This window comes from Topomyia yanbarensis, chromosome 2 (assembly GCF_030247195.1).
Source record: "Topomyia yanbarensis strain Yona2022 chromosome 2, ASM3024719v1, whole genome shotgun sequence".
In the NCBI taxonomy this organism is placed as follows: Eukaryota; Metazoa; Arthropoda; class Insecta; order Diptera; family Culicidae; genus Topomyia; species Topomyia yanbarensis.
In genome coordinates this window covers 314,237,060-314,254,499 of record NC_080671.1, presented here as the reverse complement: position 1 = coordinate 314,254,499, position 17,440 = coordinate 314,237,060, and the positions used below count along the sequence as shown (strand labels likewise).

The following is a 17,440-nucleotide window of genomic DNA, read 5'->3' as shown; positions in this document are numbered from 1 at the left end:
ATCCTTTTGTGCGATAAATGAAAATATTTCCATCATTCGTTTTGGTGTAGCTTTCGCTTAGTGGCAGAGTTGCCACATTCACTGATTTTCTTGGAAGAAATTGCAAAAATCTTCGGGTTTGTAGATTAATTAGAAAAAATATTTTCTTATATAATTATTTTTAATTATACAAATTAATAAAAGAAGCTTCCTAATTCTTTTTCCATTATATATTCATCCTAAGAACGGTTTGCATATAACTATGACACAAATCCATCTACAATTAACAGCGCTAACGGAAAATAAGCACCACTAATTTTTTACAAGTATTTTGTTAGTCCTGAAAAGAACTGTTGGCAACATTAGTTGCGCGTGAATTTACTTATCTGCTTCGGGCAGCTTTCTTGGAAGGTTTGGCGGCCTTCTTTGGCTTTGGGGTCTTCGGCTTGTTCGCTGTAACCTTCGATGTTTTGGTGGCATTTTTAGTGGCAGTTGCTACCGCCTTTTCAGTGACTGCGTTTCTTAGCATTTGGCTTTTTGGCCTTCTCACCGCCACCACCTCCACCAACGTTTTTCTTCTTCTCTCCGGTGGTAGCCGATTTGATTGGTCGTCCGGTGCAGCTTCTCACGACCACGCACGTCTGTTATGCACTGCGTCTTACACACGTCTGGCTTTGAGAAAAGCTGCGACACCTCTATTTATAGGTTTTATCATTAAAGTTGATTCTCATTTAAAGTAGTTTTTGAACTATTTAAACAAATTTTATATAGCAAACAACGTATCGGTAGCAAGCGTTGAACGTTTTCCTTCCAATTTATGAAACAAGATTGGCAATCCGTTTAGTAGAAGAAAAGTTATTAGGGTTCAAAATGTACGTAACGCTTTCGCTAATATGCACTACTATCGCTTTCTCGCGCGTTCTCGTGACGTGCATGAGCCTTTCCTTTCCGTCCGGCTTCTAATGGAATAACCAAAACTAATATCACAGACTAACAGACATAACACTCAAAAACAAAGCTTCGCCCGTTTTAACGGTTATTTTAAATATATTTGTAGTTGGGACTGTGGCCACATTTGAAATTATGGCGCCACTGACATGTGGACAAGCATATGGGGGATAGACCACTAGTGAAAAATTGTTCCCAAACCTGAGGGGTAACCCACCAGTAAATAAGTGTTTGGGACTGTGAATAAAAGGTGGAGCTAGTGTTCTGGGAAAATTGTCGGATCGATGTTTTTTGAGGGAATTCCCTCATAGTGTTATGTCTGTTAGTCTGTGCTAATATGTCGGCTTTCCCCCACCAACTACTCTCGTCAAGCAACCCAATACGAATAATCATAGGAACATGTAGTGGACCTATATATAAACTTTTCATTATTTTATTGTTCGGGCTCTGTGCGGGATGGGCTGAAAATTTTCACTTTTCCGAGTCGTTTTCGAATAATTTTTCAACTATTTTTCCGTTGATAATGAATGTCCTACATATTCCAAAATTTAATACAACACTGGTACAAATATTTTCGACAAAATTCCGAAGAAATTGATTAAATCCATTCAGTACAACAAAAGATATAAGCGTTCAAAACTTTACATCATTTTTCTTCCGAAATTTTGAAAAGGGGCCCCTATATTGAAAGGTAAGTCGTTTGTCCCGACAAAAGCAACATTTTGTCAAATGAATAGCAACGATCAAAAGAGAGGCTGTCTGAAAAATTGCATTTAAATATAGGTTATCTACAAACTTTGTCGCAATGCGACATCTTTTTGAAAACAAACGTCCATTGTTGGTTTTTCTATCAGAAACGCATATAGTTGATGTAAATGCATATAATCAAGATAGTATTCCAGGTTATAGAGTTGCTTTTTGCTTATCCTATTCACACTGGGGGAGTTGCTATTTACGCCAAAGAATCTATTAAATTCAACGTTCGGTTAAACGAAGCGGTTCATAATAATAATTGATTCTTGGGTACAGTTAAAAGAGGCATGCAGATGGGGAACTTTGTAGTAGTATACCATTCTCCTAGTTTAAACGATCGATGGTTTTTAGAAATTTTAGAAAACTGGTGGGAGAGCTCTGTTGATTTGAGCAAGCTAAATATAATTTCGAGCGATTTCAGTAATGATTGACTCAGTTATCGAAATTCGAATCAATAAAAGCAGATGGCAGCAGAGTTTTTCAATTTCAAGCAAACGGTTAGTAAGTTTACAAGAATTACCAGACACAGTAGAACATTGATAGAACACATGTATTCCAATTTTGATGAGGTTCATTCGGTTCGCCGATTGTAAAATCTCAGACCATGAGACGATGTCATTCTTGCTGCACAATGAACACCGTGCGGAGGATAAAATTGAATTTAAGCGCTGAAAAAGATATTCGACACAAGCCATGACTCAACTTGTTTCTAGAAGCCTGGATTTAACGGGATTATGGGAAATTGGATAACAAAGCAGATGTTCTAACTAACGTGTTAAAAGATTGTACAAATAGTTTGGAGTAACGCGAACAGCTGGTACTCTGTAGATCCATTGCACCTAAAACGTAAAAGCAATAAAAAGTACAAGAAATTTTGCAGAACTAATAGTTAATTTCGTTGGATTACACGCTAAATATATGTTCACGAGCTTGGAATAAGACCAAATGAGTATATTCAAAGGAAGATCGATCAACAACAAAACAACAGCAAAGAGTTACGAATTTAATTTATTGCCCTAAAATACGCTTTAGAATGTTAAAAATGATATCCCAAAAAATGGAAGACGAAAACGATATATAAAAGTTCAAATTTTCAATTCTGCCACAACGCCTCTACTTTGAGTGTACTGAAAACTTTAACCGCGTTTTCTCCATACCACTGTTTTGAGCTGGTTGGAAATATAACTCGAAAAAAAGAATGCTGCTCGTTTTGAAATTTTCACAGTATATACGAAATTGGTTTTGACAGCGACGTACGTATGATTTTATTATTTTATTGCATATTTTTTAAATAATTAACTTTGTGTCAATTTTCGGAGTTTTTCACTCAAAAAGACGCCGTCAACTGTTTTAAAAAGCGTTTTATAATGGCCACAATTCTCATCTACATTTTTTATTAAACATCAGGAAGTCTATGTGAATGCTACTCGCAAAAGGTATTTGTTGAAATCGGAGTATTACCAGCAGAGATAATTAATATTGCATATGTACCTTCTTCAAGTTACTGATCTTAAGGCTCATGCAACGTTTGGGCCAACTTGTTTTTGTGTAGAAATCATCATACATCCATGGGCACTGTCGGAAAGGTTTCTGTCGGGGGGCTCAGTGTCTGGGGAGATGTTGATTCAAATCCAAAAATTTTCGTCACTTATAACATCGATTTATTTCATTTTATTTTTTTCTTATCCAAAATGTAATCCATTGTTTTTTTTGTTTAAGTCTGACGGAATAAAAAAAGTCTCTCTCTATCTGCTTTTGAAAAATAAATAAGACGATGTGCTTTTTTCAAATGTTGCTCAAATCGACCCGCCTTGATGCCATCAAAGTACTATCAAATTTGTGAGTTCAATATATAGGAATTGTCAAATCGTCCCCAGACTGCAACGGTCTTTGTAGTCAATGGATCGCAACTATGCTAAGACTATACAAATCGTACTGCATTTAAATTTTATTATCACTTTAATTTTTGTTTCTTCTAACAATATACATAGTTAAATCTCATTATAGGGGAATTATGGTTAAAACCGACACCTTAAGCTTAACGCTTTTTCTGGGTTACCACAAAACCAATAAAATTATAATTTCTATGCAGAATTCTTCTTCAGAATATTCTTAACAATGCTTAATTTTTTCAGCGCTTCAAAAAATTTATTTCATTAAAAATTATTGGTTGTTAAACTTGGAATACAAAATGACTTTTTTTAGGCACTGCGGGTAAAACCGACACCCCCTTTAATTTTTTTATCTCCACTTTATTAAAATCTTTTTCTTTATTAAAAATGAGATATATGCATGATTAATAAAGTATGAGTATGTGTGATGCAAATATGTGCTTTTTATAGCTTCATCATGAAGTGAGGGAAAGAGAGTTCGAAAGCGTAGTGCTATAAATAAGAGTATTTTATGCTATAAGATTATTTCTTGAAATGGGTATTTCACTTATAAGTGACACACACTTCTGAGTAAAACTACCTTTTTCAGACTTCATTTTTCGGACTCTGATCATCAACAATCTACCGGGATATACAAAAGATCATTGTTTCATTGTGATAAAGTTCGTCCATGACAAACAATGAGGCACAAATCCCCGACTATGTACGGGGAACGTGCCATTTGAGCCAATATATTCTTATTCCTGATTTACAGAAATAGCAAAAGCTTCGATAGAATCAAATAAGCAAAAATTCCAATTATTGATTTTTAAAGAGACTTACAAGGAATAAACACAATAAAAGTATTTCTGTGTAATTCTGCTATTACTATAGTGTGCTAATAGTGTAATGGAAGTGTCACAAAGATCCGCAGCATTTTGTAATGAATCGCAAGTAAACACAACCGTCTTAACAGCGTGTCGGTTTTACCCTAACTCTAGGGTGTCGGGTTTACCCCAATAGGGCACATTTTTTAAAAAAGCAATTAAAAATATTGAATTTCTCGAACTCGTCTTCAATGCACCCAGTTGATCATAGGGAAGGCCGATAATAATAGGTACTGAAAAATGTGGTGATTTGAAAAGCTTTTATTCGGTTAAAACCTTAAAATGTACCGAAAAATTTAACATCCAGACGAGTATGAACGCTGCTGTCGTATGTCTTGTTTATTTTATGACATTCGGCGTACTAACGTAAATCCAATTTTCCTTCAAATAAACGAACCAATAATAATGTGTTATTATGAAATGAATAAAAATTTGATTTCTAGGGAAAGTTGTGGGGTGTCGGTTTTACCCACAGTGTCTGTTTTTTCCACAATTCCCCTACTATTGTAATTCAATATGTATCAAAAAGTATTTATAGCACTCGCGAAACTTTTAAAAACTTTTCGAATGTTTGCGATTGTCGACCAATCAGGAGCCAACCAGCGACCAATCAGGAGCGGATCATATGTAGTTTAGGTAGATAGATAGTTTTGTATTGTCTCTATTTCCCATCAAATTTTCTTTGACCTGGTTTATTGATTATTATCATGTAAAATAAATCGCATAGAGATTTTAGCTTTGAAACGCTTATTGTTGAATGCTTTTTCATGAGTGCTTGCTTAAAAAAATAAATAACTCGAGCAGTTTGCGAATCTCAAGGGATGAATTTATATGTAGAAAAAAAATTGGTTATCACTTATCAGAGAAAATGACGAATTCTAGCGATTCAAAGGTGGTGAAATTTAATACGGTTATACATATCATCCATTCGTATCACGAAGTAAAGCTACTACAAAAAGAGACTGAGTATTGTGTATAGACGTAAACAGCGTCAAGAAATGGTCGGGTGTGATCTGTTCAAAACCAGAACCCGACCCGAATCCGATTAATCCAAATTCGAAAAACCCGAACCCGAACCCGAAAGCTTAAAACTTCCGAAACTCGGACCGACCCGAACCCGAGAAATTTGAATTTGAAAACACGGAACCCGACCTTAACCCGAGAAGTTTACATTTGTAGAACCCAAACCCGACCCAGAACTCTTCGGGTCGGGTCCGGGTTTAAAAATCCGAATCCGACCATCTCTAAAGATTACGAAACTACTATTTTCTAGATTTAACACTTTTGATTCCGCGTTGTTCCTAAAATGTAATTTAATTTGATTGATACGCGAACAGTGTTCAAACGAATTGCTGTCTAGCTGAAAAAAGGAGGATGTCAAGGAATCGAGTGGGGATAAAAAGCACACAGATACGATATCAATAAATCTAATGGGTACCGTAAACCATGGTGACTTTGATCATAGGGGTGACTTTCATCACTCGAAACTTTTTTCGTATACAGTGAAGACCCGATTTTATCAGCTTCCAATTTTTTCAGCCCCCGATTTTAGCTACCCCCGATTTTATTAGCTTTTTGACCCGATTTTATCAGCTTCATATGAAAATTGATAGTTGGTAGTTTGATGGGCTCTAGCAGACGAACCAAGTTGAATTCGAGCAAATTCTTTCTTGATCATATTTTTCTTATCTTAGATATCCGAAATATGCAAGAAATTTTTTTTTTAATCTTGCGCTGTCAGGGAAGTTTAACCCTCAAAAACACACGCGGGTCTTCCACGCCCGGTGGCTATCGATTTATTACTTACAAAGCGTTATGCATGCAGTAAGAGCGTGATCATGGAGCTTGAGCTTGAGCTTGTGCGACCACCCCTGGCTGCTACTCCGTTATCGATCTGGACTAGCTGAAGTTGCACAGAGAATAAGTAGATAATTATGCTTGGGAGTAGCGAAACATTTTTCAATGTGCAACTCCTGGTAATCCTAAAGTATTGATCAATACCGGCGCCGGCCAGGCCCGAACGTAGATCGCGGAAGGAAAGGTTAGTCCGATACTTACTTTTGCTAGAGGACGTATATACTACTGCGCACTCCACAAGTATCACAGGAGGAGGATATTTTTGTTAGTAAGAGTATAGAAGTTGGATTACTTCTTCTTTACCGACGCCAGAGAGGTGACTTCATTATCTGGACTAGATATCGATCCACCAATTTCATAGATCGGGGACCAATGGCTTTACTTCCCTTCCGAAGGAAGACGTGACCACAGATTTTTTCACCTCAGAAAAATATCAACAACCTCGGCTGGAATTGAACCCAGGCAAATTGGAATGAGTGGCGGTCACGCTTACCACTCAACCACCGGCGCCGTCACAGTAAGAGCGTGATCATGGAAATTCCATTATCTGATGCTAAAATTCATTGAAAAAGTAAGATATTACGGAAATATCTCATATGGTGTGCTTCATGGATTCGTATAAACTTTTTACATGCACAAAAAGGCAAAGGGGCCTAGCAGACCCGCTAGGTATTTCGACATCAACTGTGCATACTGCAAATAATATTCCTGGCACGTATGTTTGCATCCATTTCAGTTTTTACAAATATTTTCTAAGCTTTGACGAACTTATCTTCAATTAAATTAAAACACATTTACCATTTATTTGTGTCATGTATTTTTCTCACGTAAACGCTTTCCAATGCAGCCAGAACTGTGCAAACATACTAGACCGGCAACTTTTTTGGAACACTGCTAAAACAAGTGTTAATTAGCTCTACAAACCATATGTCACTTATGAGCTTTTTTCTATAGCTCTAGTTCACTCGCAAGAGTTTTGAAGTTTCTATGGTGACATATATGAAAAATCGAAAACAAGAAATCAAAATTCAATAAAAATTCTCACAGTTACTCTGCATACCTCAAAACTTCAGATTGTGTAGCTTTTTTAATAACGAACAACTTTGTTGAAAGTTGCATAATGATTGGAGGTTTCCGGACAAAGAAGATAAGAAGAATTTTTGAAAATGTCCTATTCTTAGCATGTGCGAGAAAGAGAGGCAGCATTTAACATTATATTACAAAATCTTTTTATCATAAAGCCGGATGAATTTGCAGTCTTCTGCAATGTTAATCCTTTCATCTTCAGCTATGTACCTGAGGATTTTAGGCCGAATAAGATGATACTGACATTTTGTACTGAATGTATTGTTTCCATTGCCGATATTTCTTATATTTGTGCATACAAACTTAAAAATTCTTATGAGTAAACCAGAAGCATCCGAACAAGTTTGTATTTGGAATGGGGCGTTTGGAGCCAATTACCATTCGGTTGAGTGGTGTTCCGAAAAAAGTCAATTGTTTTGCCGATCTAACGCATACTCATGGAGTTATATCACTTTAACAAATCTAGAGAAAATTTTCAATAGGACGTAAGTAACATTGAGAGCCTCTCTTTGTTTACTTTCTCTTTCGTTTATTACGACGTCATTACAACAATTTGCACTAATTTTCCAGTACATATCGAAAGCCGACGGCTTTAACTAGAATATTATGCAAAGAGTAGAGTAGCAAACTTGAAATGGCCGAGTAATGAACAGAAGAGAAAGACCCCAAAGAGAATCTCTCATTGTTACTTACGTCCTATTGAGATTTTCTCTAGAAATGTTTGTTACAAAAAGAACCTCAATTTCTTCAATGAAATATGCATCTGAAGAATTTTTTGTGAAAAATCTCATTCAAGGACAGGTGGCCATTTTTGTGGTCTGTATGGCAGAATAACAGTTTTGGCAATACCGTTTTATTACATAGCGTTGCAGCAAGCTGTGAATTCATAATTTGGATAAAATAATGTCAATGTACTAGCACACGAAGCTGACATCTCAGCTTATTCTGATTTGACAAAGTTACAGTGCCTATGATCTTAAATCAGTCCCATAAATATAGGAAATCACATAGAAAACTGGACAAATATACAATCATGGGCAGTATAGAAGTTTGAGACATGCGTTTTGAAGAGCAAAAATTTTGCTCGGCAATTCTTTTGCACCTGAACAAAACTGTCAAAATTGTAAATTGCCATAATTTTGAATTTTTCCTTGCCAGAAAATGAAGTGAATGAACGTTTTCCAAGGACAAAGTTCTCCGTTTTTAGCCCGTGGTAAAGGAGATATTGCTCGATACCAGGAGCGGATCCAGAAAAAAATCGGAGGGGATCCAAAATTTCGATTTTGAAATATTGTTGTTCAATACGTAATATGTAATACCCTCATTCAATTAAAATCAGTTTTGTTGGTCGAATCTGGTTTGAATTGATTTTGAATTTATAACGAATTTAAAATAAAAATTATATTAAATTTTCTCAAGAAGTTAAAAAATTTCGGATCCGCCACTGCTCGATACATTCGAAGAGTGCTAATTATTTAGTTACATATGTTGGCTTTTGGCTTCCCATGGGTGAGTATTCATCGGGGTTAAACTTTTTGAGTATTCTGTTCGATTTTTGAGTACAAAATATACAAAAATCCAAAATTTTGCTTTACCTTATTTTGACGATGCTTCGTAAAGTGTCTACTATTTATGCAACATAAAAATCTTAGATTTTAGCAAGAATAGTAAATTCCAAGCGAGTTTTTTTTCTTTGGAGTCGGGTGTGCCAAATTGATTTTTTAGAGCATGCTATTTTAAAAACATTTTCGTGAAACTAGTTTGCAATTATTTCAAACTATTTCAAGCGTGAATTCCAAATATTCTTTCATATTCAATAGTCCAATGTGTTAAAATGGATGTAACTCTTTATTAATTGATAAACCACTGAAATAAAACAAATTTAGCGGTTAAACATGTTTTTAGATTCTTTTCTTCAAGAATTGCACGAATTTTGGTCATTCGTATTTTACAGTATATTAAATTACATTGTACAATACCAATTAACATCTATTTAACAAATGAGTATCTTCAGAATGAGTTTAAATAAACATTTACAGTGTTTTTTTCATCTGATTCGACAACCGCAATCGAGCTCGAAAGTGCTTCTCGTGACGTTCTTGCTTGTGTTGTTGATTTGGATGTGTTTACTGTCTCTGAACAAATGGTTATATCTGCGATCCGGAAAACCAAGTCATCTTATGCACCCGGCCTCAGTGCCATACCATCAACCGTGTTGAAAAAATGTTCGGACTTACTAGTAACACCGCTTGCATATATTTTTAACCTATCGCTTCAGCAGCAAACGTCTTCTGAGTATTGGAAATGCTCAGTAATGTTCCTGGTATTCAAGAAAGGTGACAAATGCAACATAGAGAACTACCGCGGAATCACTTCGCTAAAAGTCGAATCTAAAGTATTTGAATCAACAATTGAATTGAAGCGTTATTTTCTGCTTGTCGATACCACACTGAGCCAATAAATCATATACATTTTACGTGAAAAAGCACATAAATATTACAAATGACTAATCATATTAGATTCATGTGCAGCAATTAACATTCATACCTACAATGATGACTTTCAAATAAGATACCAATGACTTTCAAGTATAGAATACATACATTCTATGTGATTGTCATATACTTCAAGTGTTATATGTAAATCACGTGAGCATTATGTGAATGTTAAATGTGAAAAAAGTAAACCGATTCAATATGGCATATTATCAGTGTAAGGCATCCGAATTACGGCCAGAGATTCCCGAATAGTTTACCACAGGTATTTAAATGTAAGAATATTAAGAACAATACCATTAATACGTAATTACATTTCAGAATCTGGGAATGAACAAACTGCTAGTTTTAGTGGAATTGGAGTCAACGGAAACTAGAAAATTACGCTAATTTCGTCATCAAAATTGGAATCTATGGTGGAACAAATATGCAGCGATTCTATTTTGGAATAGATATGTCATTATAAATAGGTCAAGTAAATATACACATTTCATATCAATTAAATGCCTTAATATTTAATCTACATCCTTCACTCTCCTTAAACACCTAAGAAAAGCATTTGAATGCTATATGAAATGCAGCTAAAAATTGACTGAAATTCATATGAAAATAATGCGGATTCAATCTAGAAAGTATGTGAAATTCCGATGGAAAGTATCTGAATTTCACGTAACATTTACATGCAGTCGACGATGATTTTAATTTGATTGACAATAAAACCTTTTAGGTGTGAAACATGTAACATTTACGTGAAAAGTGTTATGGAAAATATTTATATGTTTTTGCATATGATAAGTAAGTGATAATTTTTTTGAGTGCACATCAGTACATCCCAGCACGGATTTTTCTCCGGACGTTCGGTCGAGACGAATCTCGTCTGCTTCACGTCATTTTGCACGGAACAAATGTCTAAGAAATTGTAGGTGGATACTATTTACACTGATCTAAAGGCGGCTTTTGATAGAGATAATCATGAGATACTGATAACAAAGCTTGATAAGCTAGGGTGTTCTACTAGATTCTGCCATTGGCTTCGATCCTACCTTGTACACCGTGAAGTCTATATTCAAATTGGCGATATTGTTTCAGAATCCTTTTTCAACACTTCCGGAGTTCCTCAAGGTAGTACGCTGGGTCCACTGCTTTTTTCACTGTTCGTGAACGTCGCGGCTTTCGTTCTAAGCCGTGGAGGAAAACTGTTTTTTGCCGACGACTTAAATTTTTTTCTTGTTATACGGAATGAAGCCGATTGCCGTGAGCTATGTCATCTTATCGACATCTTTTATAGTGTGTAAGAAACATGATGGTCCTTAGTGTTGCAAAATGTTTTATCATCAGCTATTATCGAACGAGAAATATGCTTACCTTCAACTATAACATCGCAGGAACTCAGCTACAACGCGTTGACCACGTGAAGGATCTAGGAGTCATTCTTAATGAAAAGCTAACGTATACTCAGCGACCATCGACAAAGCCAATCGATTGCTGGGATTTATTTTCAAAATTTCTAACGAATTTTGGGATCCTCTGTGTTTCAAGGCTCTTTATTGCTCATTGGTGCGCCCGCAGTTGGAATTAACAAACGTCATTTGGTGCCCTTATCAAGCTACGTGGAGCCTTAGGATCGAAGCAGTCCAGCGTAAATTCATACGATATGCGTTACGAGAATTGCCGTGGAACGATCCGGTAAACCTGCCACCGTACGAGGACCGTTGTCGTCTTTTAGGACTTTATACTTTAACACATCGGAGACATGCAGCGCAGGCTACCTTCGTGTCACAGATTCTGCTGGCTGAATATGATGATCCGGAGCTACTAGCGCTATTAGTTCTCTTCGCCCTCGAGTCCTGCTGCATTCTGAAATGCGCAGCACTAACTATGCTACCAATAGTCCAATTTTAGCAATGAGTCGTCGCTTTAACGAGTTTACTGAAATTTTCGACTTCATCATGAATTCTTCGCAGTTTCGTCGTCGTGTATTAATTATCTTTAGTTTACCTTAGTTTAGTTTAGTTCATTTAGACAAATTGTCAGTTGTACTTTTTTATACAAATACACGAAAGACATTGACATCAAGAACTTAATGTGACTTGTCAAAGTCACCTCGGAATACGAAAACAGACTTCAAATTGTAATGATTTTTGAAAAAATAGTAGTAGGTGGACAATTTCAGGTAATTCATCAAAAAATATCTCAAATAAAACAAAACTAAAACATGTCAGAAAAGGAGATCTGCTTTGGCATATCGTTATAGAACACCCTCGGTTTGATCGATTCAAGATCTGCATTGCTTTAAAAATGTCCAAACAGGCAATAAAAAGTTTACCGATACTGTTTACCTAACTTGTTATCTGCCGTTACAAGTGAACATTCAAAATTTTCTAAGATATCTATGTAAAATTACAACATATCAACGTACACAAGCCATGAAACAATTGAAGTTCCTTAGCACACTATAATTAAAACGGGATTTTAGTTTTTGAGATTTATTGAATTGAATTGGTGGCTTATATCATATCTCTTAGATCATTCTCTGTCTGCGAAATTAAGAAGGAACATGTTGTATATCTTCATCAACTTGTCGGGTATACATCAAGCGAGCAATCTGGGATCGTTGCTTTTTTCTTTATGTTATACCCCCTGGGTGCAAACTTATATACGCTGATGATCACAAACTCTTTCCCATTATGCGGTCAATAAAGGACTGCATCAACATCTAGATGCTTTCTGTAACTGGTGTAATCACAACTTGTTGGCTCTCAGTGTGTCCGAATGCTCAATAATATTTTTCACGCGCAGACAAAATCCAATTCTCTGGAGTAACAACATCGCCAGCCAATCACTGGAAAGAGTGTCAGTTATCGCTGACTTTGGTGTACTCCTGGACTCATAACTGACATTCAGAAACCATTACTCTCACGTTATAGCACAGGCAAATAGAAATCTTGGTTTCATAATAAGAATCGCCAACGAATTTACTGATCCGTATTGTCTGCGGGCACTGTATTTTCCACTTGTTCGGTCTATCCTGAAAACTTCAGCAGCCATTTGGTGTCCTTATACAAACATTTGGGCTAACAGAATCAAAGCAGTGCAAGCAAGATTCCTCCGCTTTGCTTTTAGAGCTTTGCGTGGCGTAACTCAACAGAGCTACCACCATACATCGATCCCTGTCGTCTGCTCGATATGGAAACTCTGGCAAAAGGCAAAATACATTCGGTATTTGTTGGGAAAATATTGACTGGCCAAATGGTTGCCCCAGATATTCTCTCACAAATCAACATCAATGTACTACTGTGGCACAGGCTATCACACCGTTTGTTTGCAAATACAACTCGGTTTGTTCTAAGCGACCCACCCCTTGGATCAATCTGAAACTTTCAACTGTTAATCCTAATTACAATAGCTAATGCAGGAACGACTCCAATATTTTGAACATCAAATATATTTTTTAGAAAAAATCATCATCCCATCCATTTGATAATGAGGGTTGATGCAAAAATAATACCATTTCACTGAACAAACTGCAGATTCGACAATTTTCAAACATTTCACCAATATGCTTTTAAAAATCAAGAAAACCATTGTCGAATTTATGCCGTATGAAACTTCTTGAGACTAGGTACCAGACAATATTTCCAAACAATGACATTGGTTCAGGTCATCAATTAGAATCGATTAAAAATATTTAAAAATATTCAAAATATAGACATCTTCGAACAGCCCAGCCACAACTCTCCGTCTTCATCACGAAAATTATAAGAATAAAATACTTTTGAAAACTCACTCTTTAATGCCGTCGTTGTTTTCCTGATCACTATTGAATCCACAGAATGAATCGCTATCGGTTGTATTGTCATCATCTGCGAGAAAGTAATCCGAACTATTGGAGGTCGTCGAATCTACATTTGCGGTCTGTAAGTGATGGTGCTGATGCTGCATCGACGGTCCATCGAATAGGTGCCGGCTCATAACGGCCTCAAAATCGAACGTATCCATCGAGAACATGTTGACGTAAGTTATCATATATGCAATTCACTTCTTAAAACTAATCTATCACATACAAAAATGACTAGATGATGGTAATTTCAACGGTTGCTATTTTAACGGATTTTCACATGATTGCACGTGCCACCTGTGACCACAACCACTCCGTGGTACCACTCTTTTTGAGCTTCCGCGTAAATCTGTGTCACCTACACGTGGCTTAAGAAAATAAAAGAATTATCAACCAATTTGCCATCTTGTAACCCCCCGACGGGTTAGGGTTGCTACCAGACAGACACAATGGTCACGTGCAGTCTATTAGATAATAGCACTTGCAGCTTAGGCGTTACTAATAGCTTCCGGTGCGTTGCTGGCAGTCGATCTTAGCAGCATAACAGTCGGAAAAGGACTAATTGTATGTCCCATTTTGGGTCGAGTTCATTCCTGAATTTTTCAATTTCTGCTGAGAAGGGGAGTGAAATATTCATCCGAGAGGATATCAAACATCGAGAGAGCGATTCACATTTGACAGTAGGATGCGTTGTTTATGAAGCTACATAAACAGAGGGTGAGAATTTCGCGGTTCACTGCCACGAGGATTTCCTTATGTACGGCAGTTCGCATATAAGTTGTTATCATTCGATTTGAATTGAAAAAACATAAATTGTTAAATGATAGAAGGGCACAAAACAGTTACAGGACGCACATGAAGTACGGAGGGTGGAAAATGCAAGGAGATCATGTTTTTAACAGATATTCGAGTGCGCATTATTTCGGTAATGATGTTAATTTACATTTGGAAATTATTTGAAATGCTGAAAAGTTTAATAAAATATTTTATTTGAGAATAATTTTGACATTCTACTTGGTGCATGGTATATAAAAGTTTGAAATCACTGGAAAAAAGGAATCCCCTTTATCCAGAATCTCCAAAAAGTTTTCGTTTGGAGTTTTTTTGGGGAAAGAATAACACAAAACGATTATAGTTTTCGTGCGCTGGTATAGATGAGGATGGCATGATTTGTACAATTCTGTGAAACCTAGCTCACTTATTTGATTATATAAAAATATGTTTATTTATTTACTTATTTGTTTAATAATTTATTTATTTATTGATTTATGTATTGATTAATTAACTAATTATTTAATTAATTCGACATAGATTTTTCATTAGGGCTTAAATCGCAAATGTAAAGAAACTGCGTTTTCGCTATTACGACATTATGCAACAAAAATACTACAAGATTGAGGTGAAAATTAGTTAAAATGGTTTTTAGTTCGATGTATAATTAAAGAAAACAAAACGGCGAAACATGCATTTTCTTCGAGATTTCGACTCAGGCCCTTCTTCTCATATGGAATATAAAGGCCAAACTTACATTTTTAGACAGAAGCGGGCGTACGGTTATTATTCACAAATAAAAGAATAAACGGCGGTTCTGTTATATAAATGATAAGCAATATCTACTATGATCATGTCTACTCGATAGTTGTTGCACATAAACATTCGAATATTTCGATATTTTCATGAAATTTGAAGAAAAGATTCACGCGCCCTTTCTTTTACATTGGGTTTCTATGCGCCCATTTGCTGAGCCCTATTAAAAAGTATACTGTCAAGCTCGCCCATTTACCCAGCCCTACCCAGCAAGACAGAGTCAGTTTAGCCCTTTTACCGCGCCCTTCTGAAAATTATGTACATCGTTTAGCCCTTCCGCAAATGGTGGTTGCTGAAGGGCGAAATCACGACTGGGATGCAAATTGGGCGTAAGCATTTTTTAGTTTCTACCCACTAAAAGCACATAGGAATTAAATTCTTTGTTATATTGTCATAAGGTTTAACGAAAAATGCTTCCGGAAAAACACGGTCATAAAGTAATTTATACCTACAATAAAAACTACATTTAGAAAACCTTCGCCGAATATTGAAACTGATTTTTCTCCATTTGAGTACATTGCGACTTAGGCCCTAATGAAAGATCTGTGTCGAATTAATTGATTAATTTATTAATTAATAAATTTTTTCATTTAAGCTTTTTAAATTTATTTATTTTTTTATTTATTTTATTCTTTTATTATTTATTTGCTCATTCATTTATATATTTATTTATTTATCTATTTATATATTTATTCATTCATTTATTTATTTACATATTCATTTATGAGTAAAGCCATGTCAAGTGATCCTCGAATTTTTCGCAAAATCACCGATCTTCATGAGGTATATTTTATTGTATAGGGATTATGGTGAATAGCTTTTGGAATAAATATTTCGTTACAATTCCTTTTTTTCTTTAAGATATTAACCCTTAAACTTTATTGCATGATAAAATTGAAAATTTTATATCTCAAAAACTACTGAAGATAATTCAATGAATTTTTGCACACTTATGAAATGATATTTGAACTATCTTATAATTTTTTTACTTTATAATTGTGTGAATAACGGTACTTTACATCTATTTAAAATTTTCAATTGTATTTTTTCTTGTGTTCTTCACGCTAAAAATTTTCAAAACGTATGTCAAATTATGCGGCAATCTTTCATCTTCAATAATCTGTATTAATAATTTTTCATTTTTGTTCCTATCAAGGGTTATAAAGGATTTTGTAACAGTGCGCTCTTTCAACTCACGGCTCACTATGATGCAGCCCGCGAGAACGTTCATATTGGCAACGCCGCACGTCGCAACGTCCTAATGCGCATCGCTTTGAAGGAGCGTATCTCATGTTCAAAATTGGCATCTCTGAGATTAAAGCAAAAAGACAAGCTTTTCTTTATGGATAATTGAAAGTGGTGTTTTCTGAGTAATTTGCATGCTCTTTAGCGATATTATATTGTTCAGAAGTTATTTAATTTTCTGTTACAAGCGCGCTCGGATGTTGCGAGCCGATGAGCAAAGTTTAGCAGTGGGCATGTTTTAACCTGCGTTGACATATTTTTCGCAAATTGACATACTTAACCACGTTTTATTTTCAGTTGGTTCTGTCTGAGAGGTAGCACGGTATATTGCGAATCTTTTCTTAAATCCGCATAGCGACTTTTCAGCCATGCGCCATCGGGTCGTGCGTTAAATTACGCGTTCATTTAATTTGCATCAGTTCTAGTGAGAAAACTTTTTAACATTTTTTTTTTGTTTCGATCGCACTTGGGTATTTTTTTCTATATAGAGACAACTCGACGAAATGCTATATTATCTTAAGGTATACAATATTTGCTCAAAAAAAAAATCGATTGTTTTATGTTATAAATATGGGTCGGTCACACGAATGATGCATTCCGTTAAAAAAATTCTTAAATATGTTCGTCGTATCTTGTTTTTGTGGCATCCATGTGGAGTAGAGTGACAAGAAAAAAATGACACCCCATCGGCCCATCCCTGAGTCGGTTCATAATACTACCAGGAGTACTTGCGCCATATTTGAAGCAAATTGGACAAGTCTAACTACCGGACCAACGTTCCTGAAGTTTGTATGGGATTATTCGACAAATTATGTGGAGAAAACCCACTAGCGCGCTTTTTCGCCGCTAAGTGGCGCTGTATGCATCGTATTATCACTTTAAGTGAAAATAAGA

At 35.7% G+C, this 17,440-nt stretch overlaps 1 protein-coding gene across 1 annotated transcript in view; it reads right to left on the bottom strand.

Moving 5' to 3' along the window:
- Window positions 1–14,257, bottom strand: part of LOC131683618 (pancreas transcription factor 1 subunit alpha) — a 33,090-nt gene extending 18,833 nt beyond the window's left edge. Inside the window, exon 1 of the mRNA XM_058965740.1 lies at window positions 13,664–14,257. Coding sequence (XP_058821723.1) covers window positions 13,664–13,902 — 239 coding nt within the window. The 5' untranslated portion in view covers window positions 13,903–14,257. The remainder of the gene's footprint in view (window positions 1–13,663) is intronic.
- Between the last annotated feature and the right edge of the window lie 3,183 nt (window positions 14,258–17,440).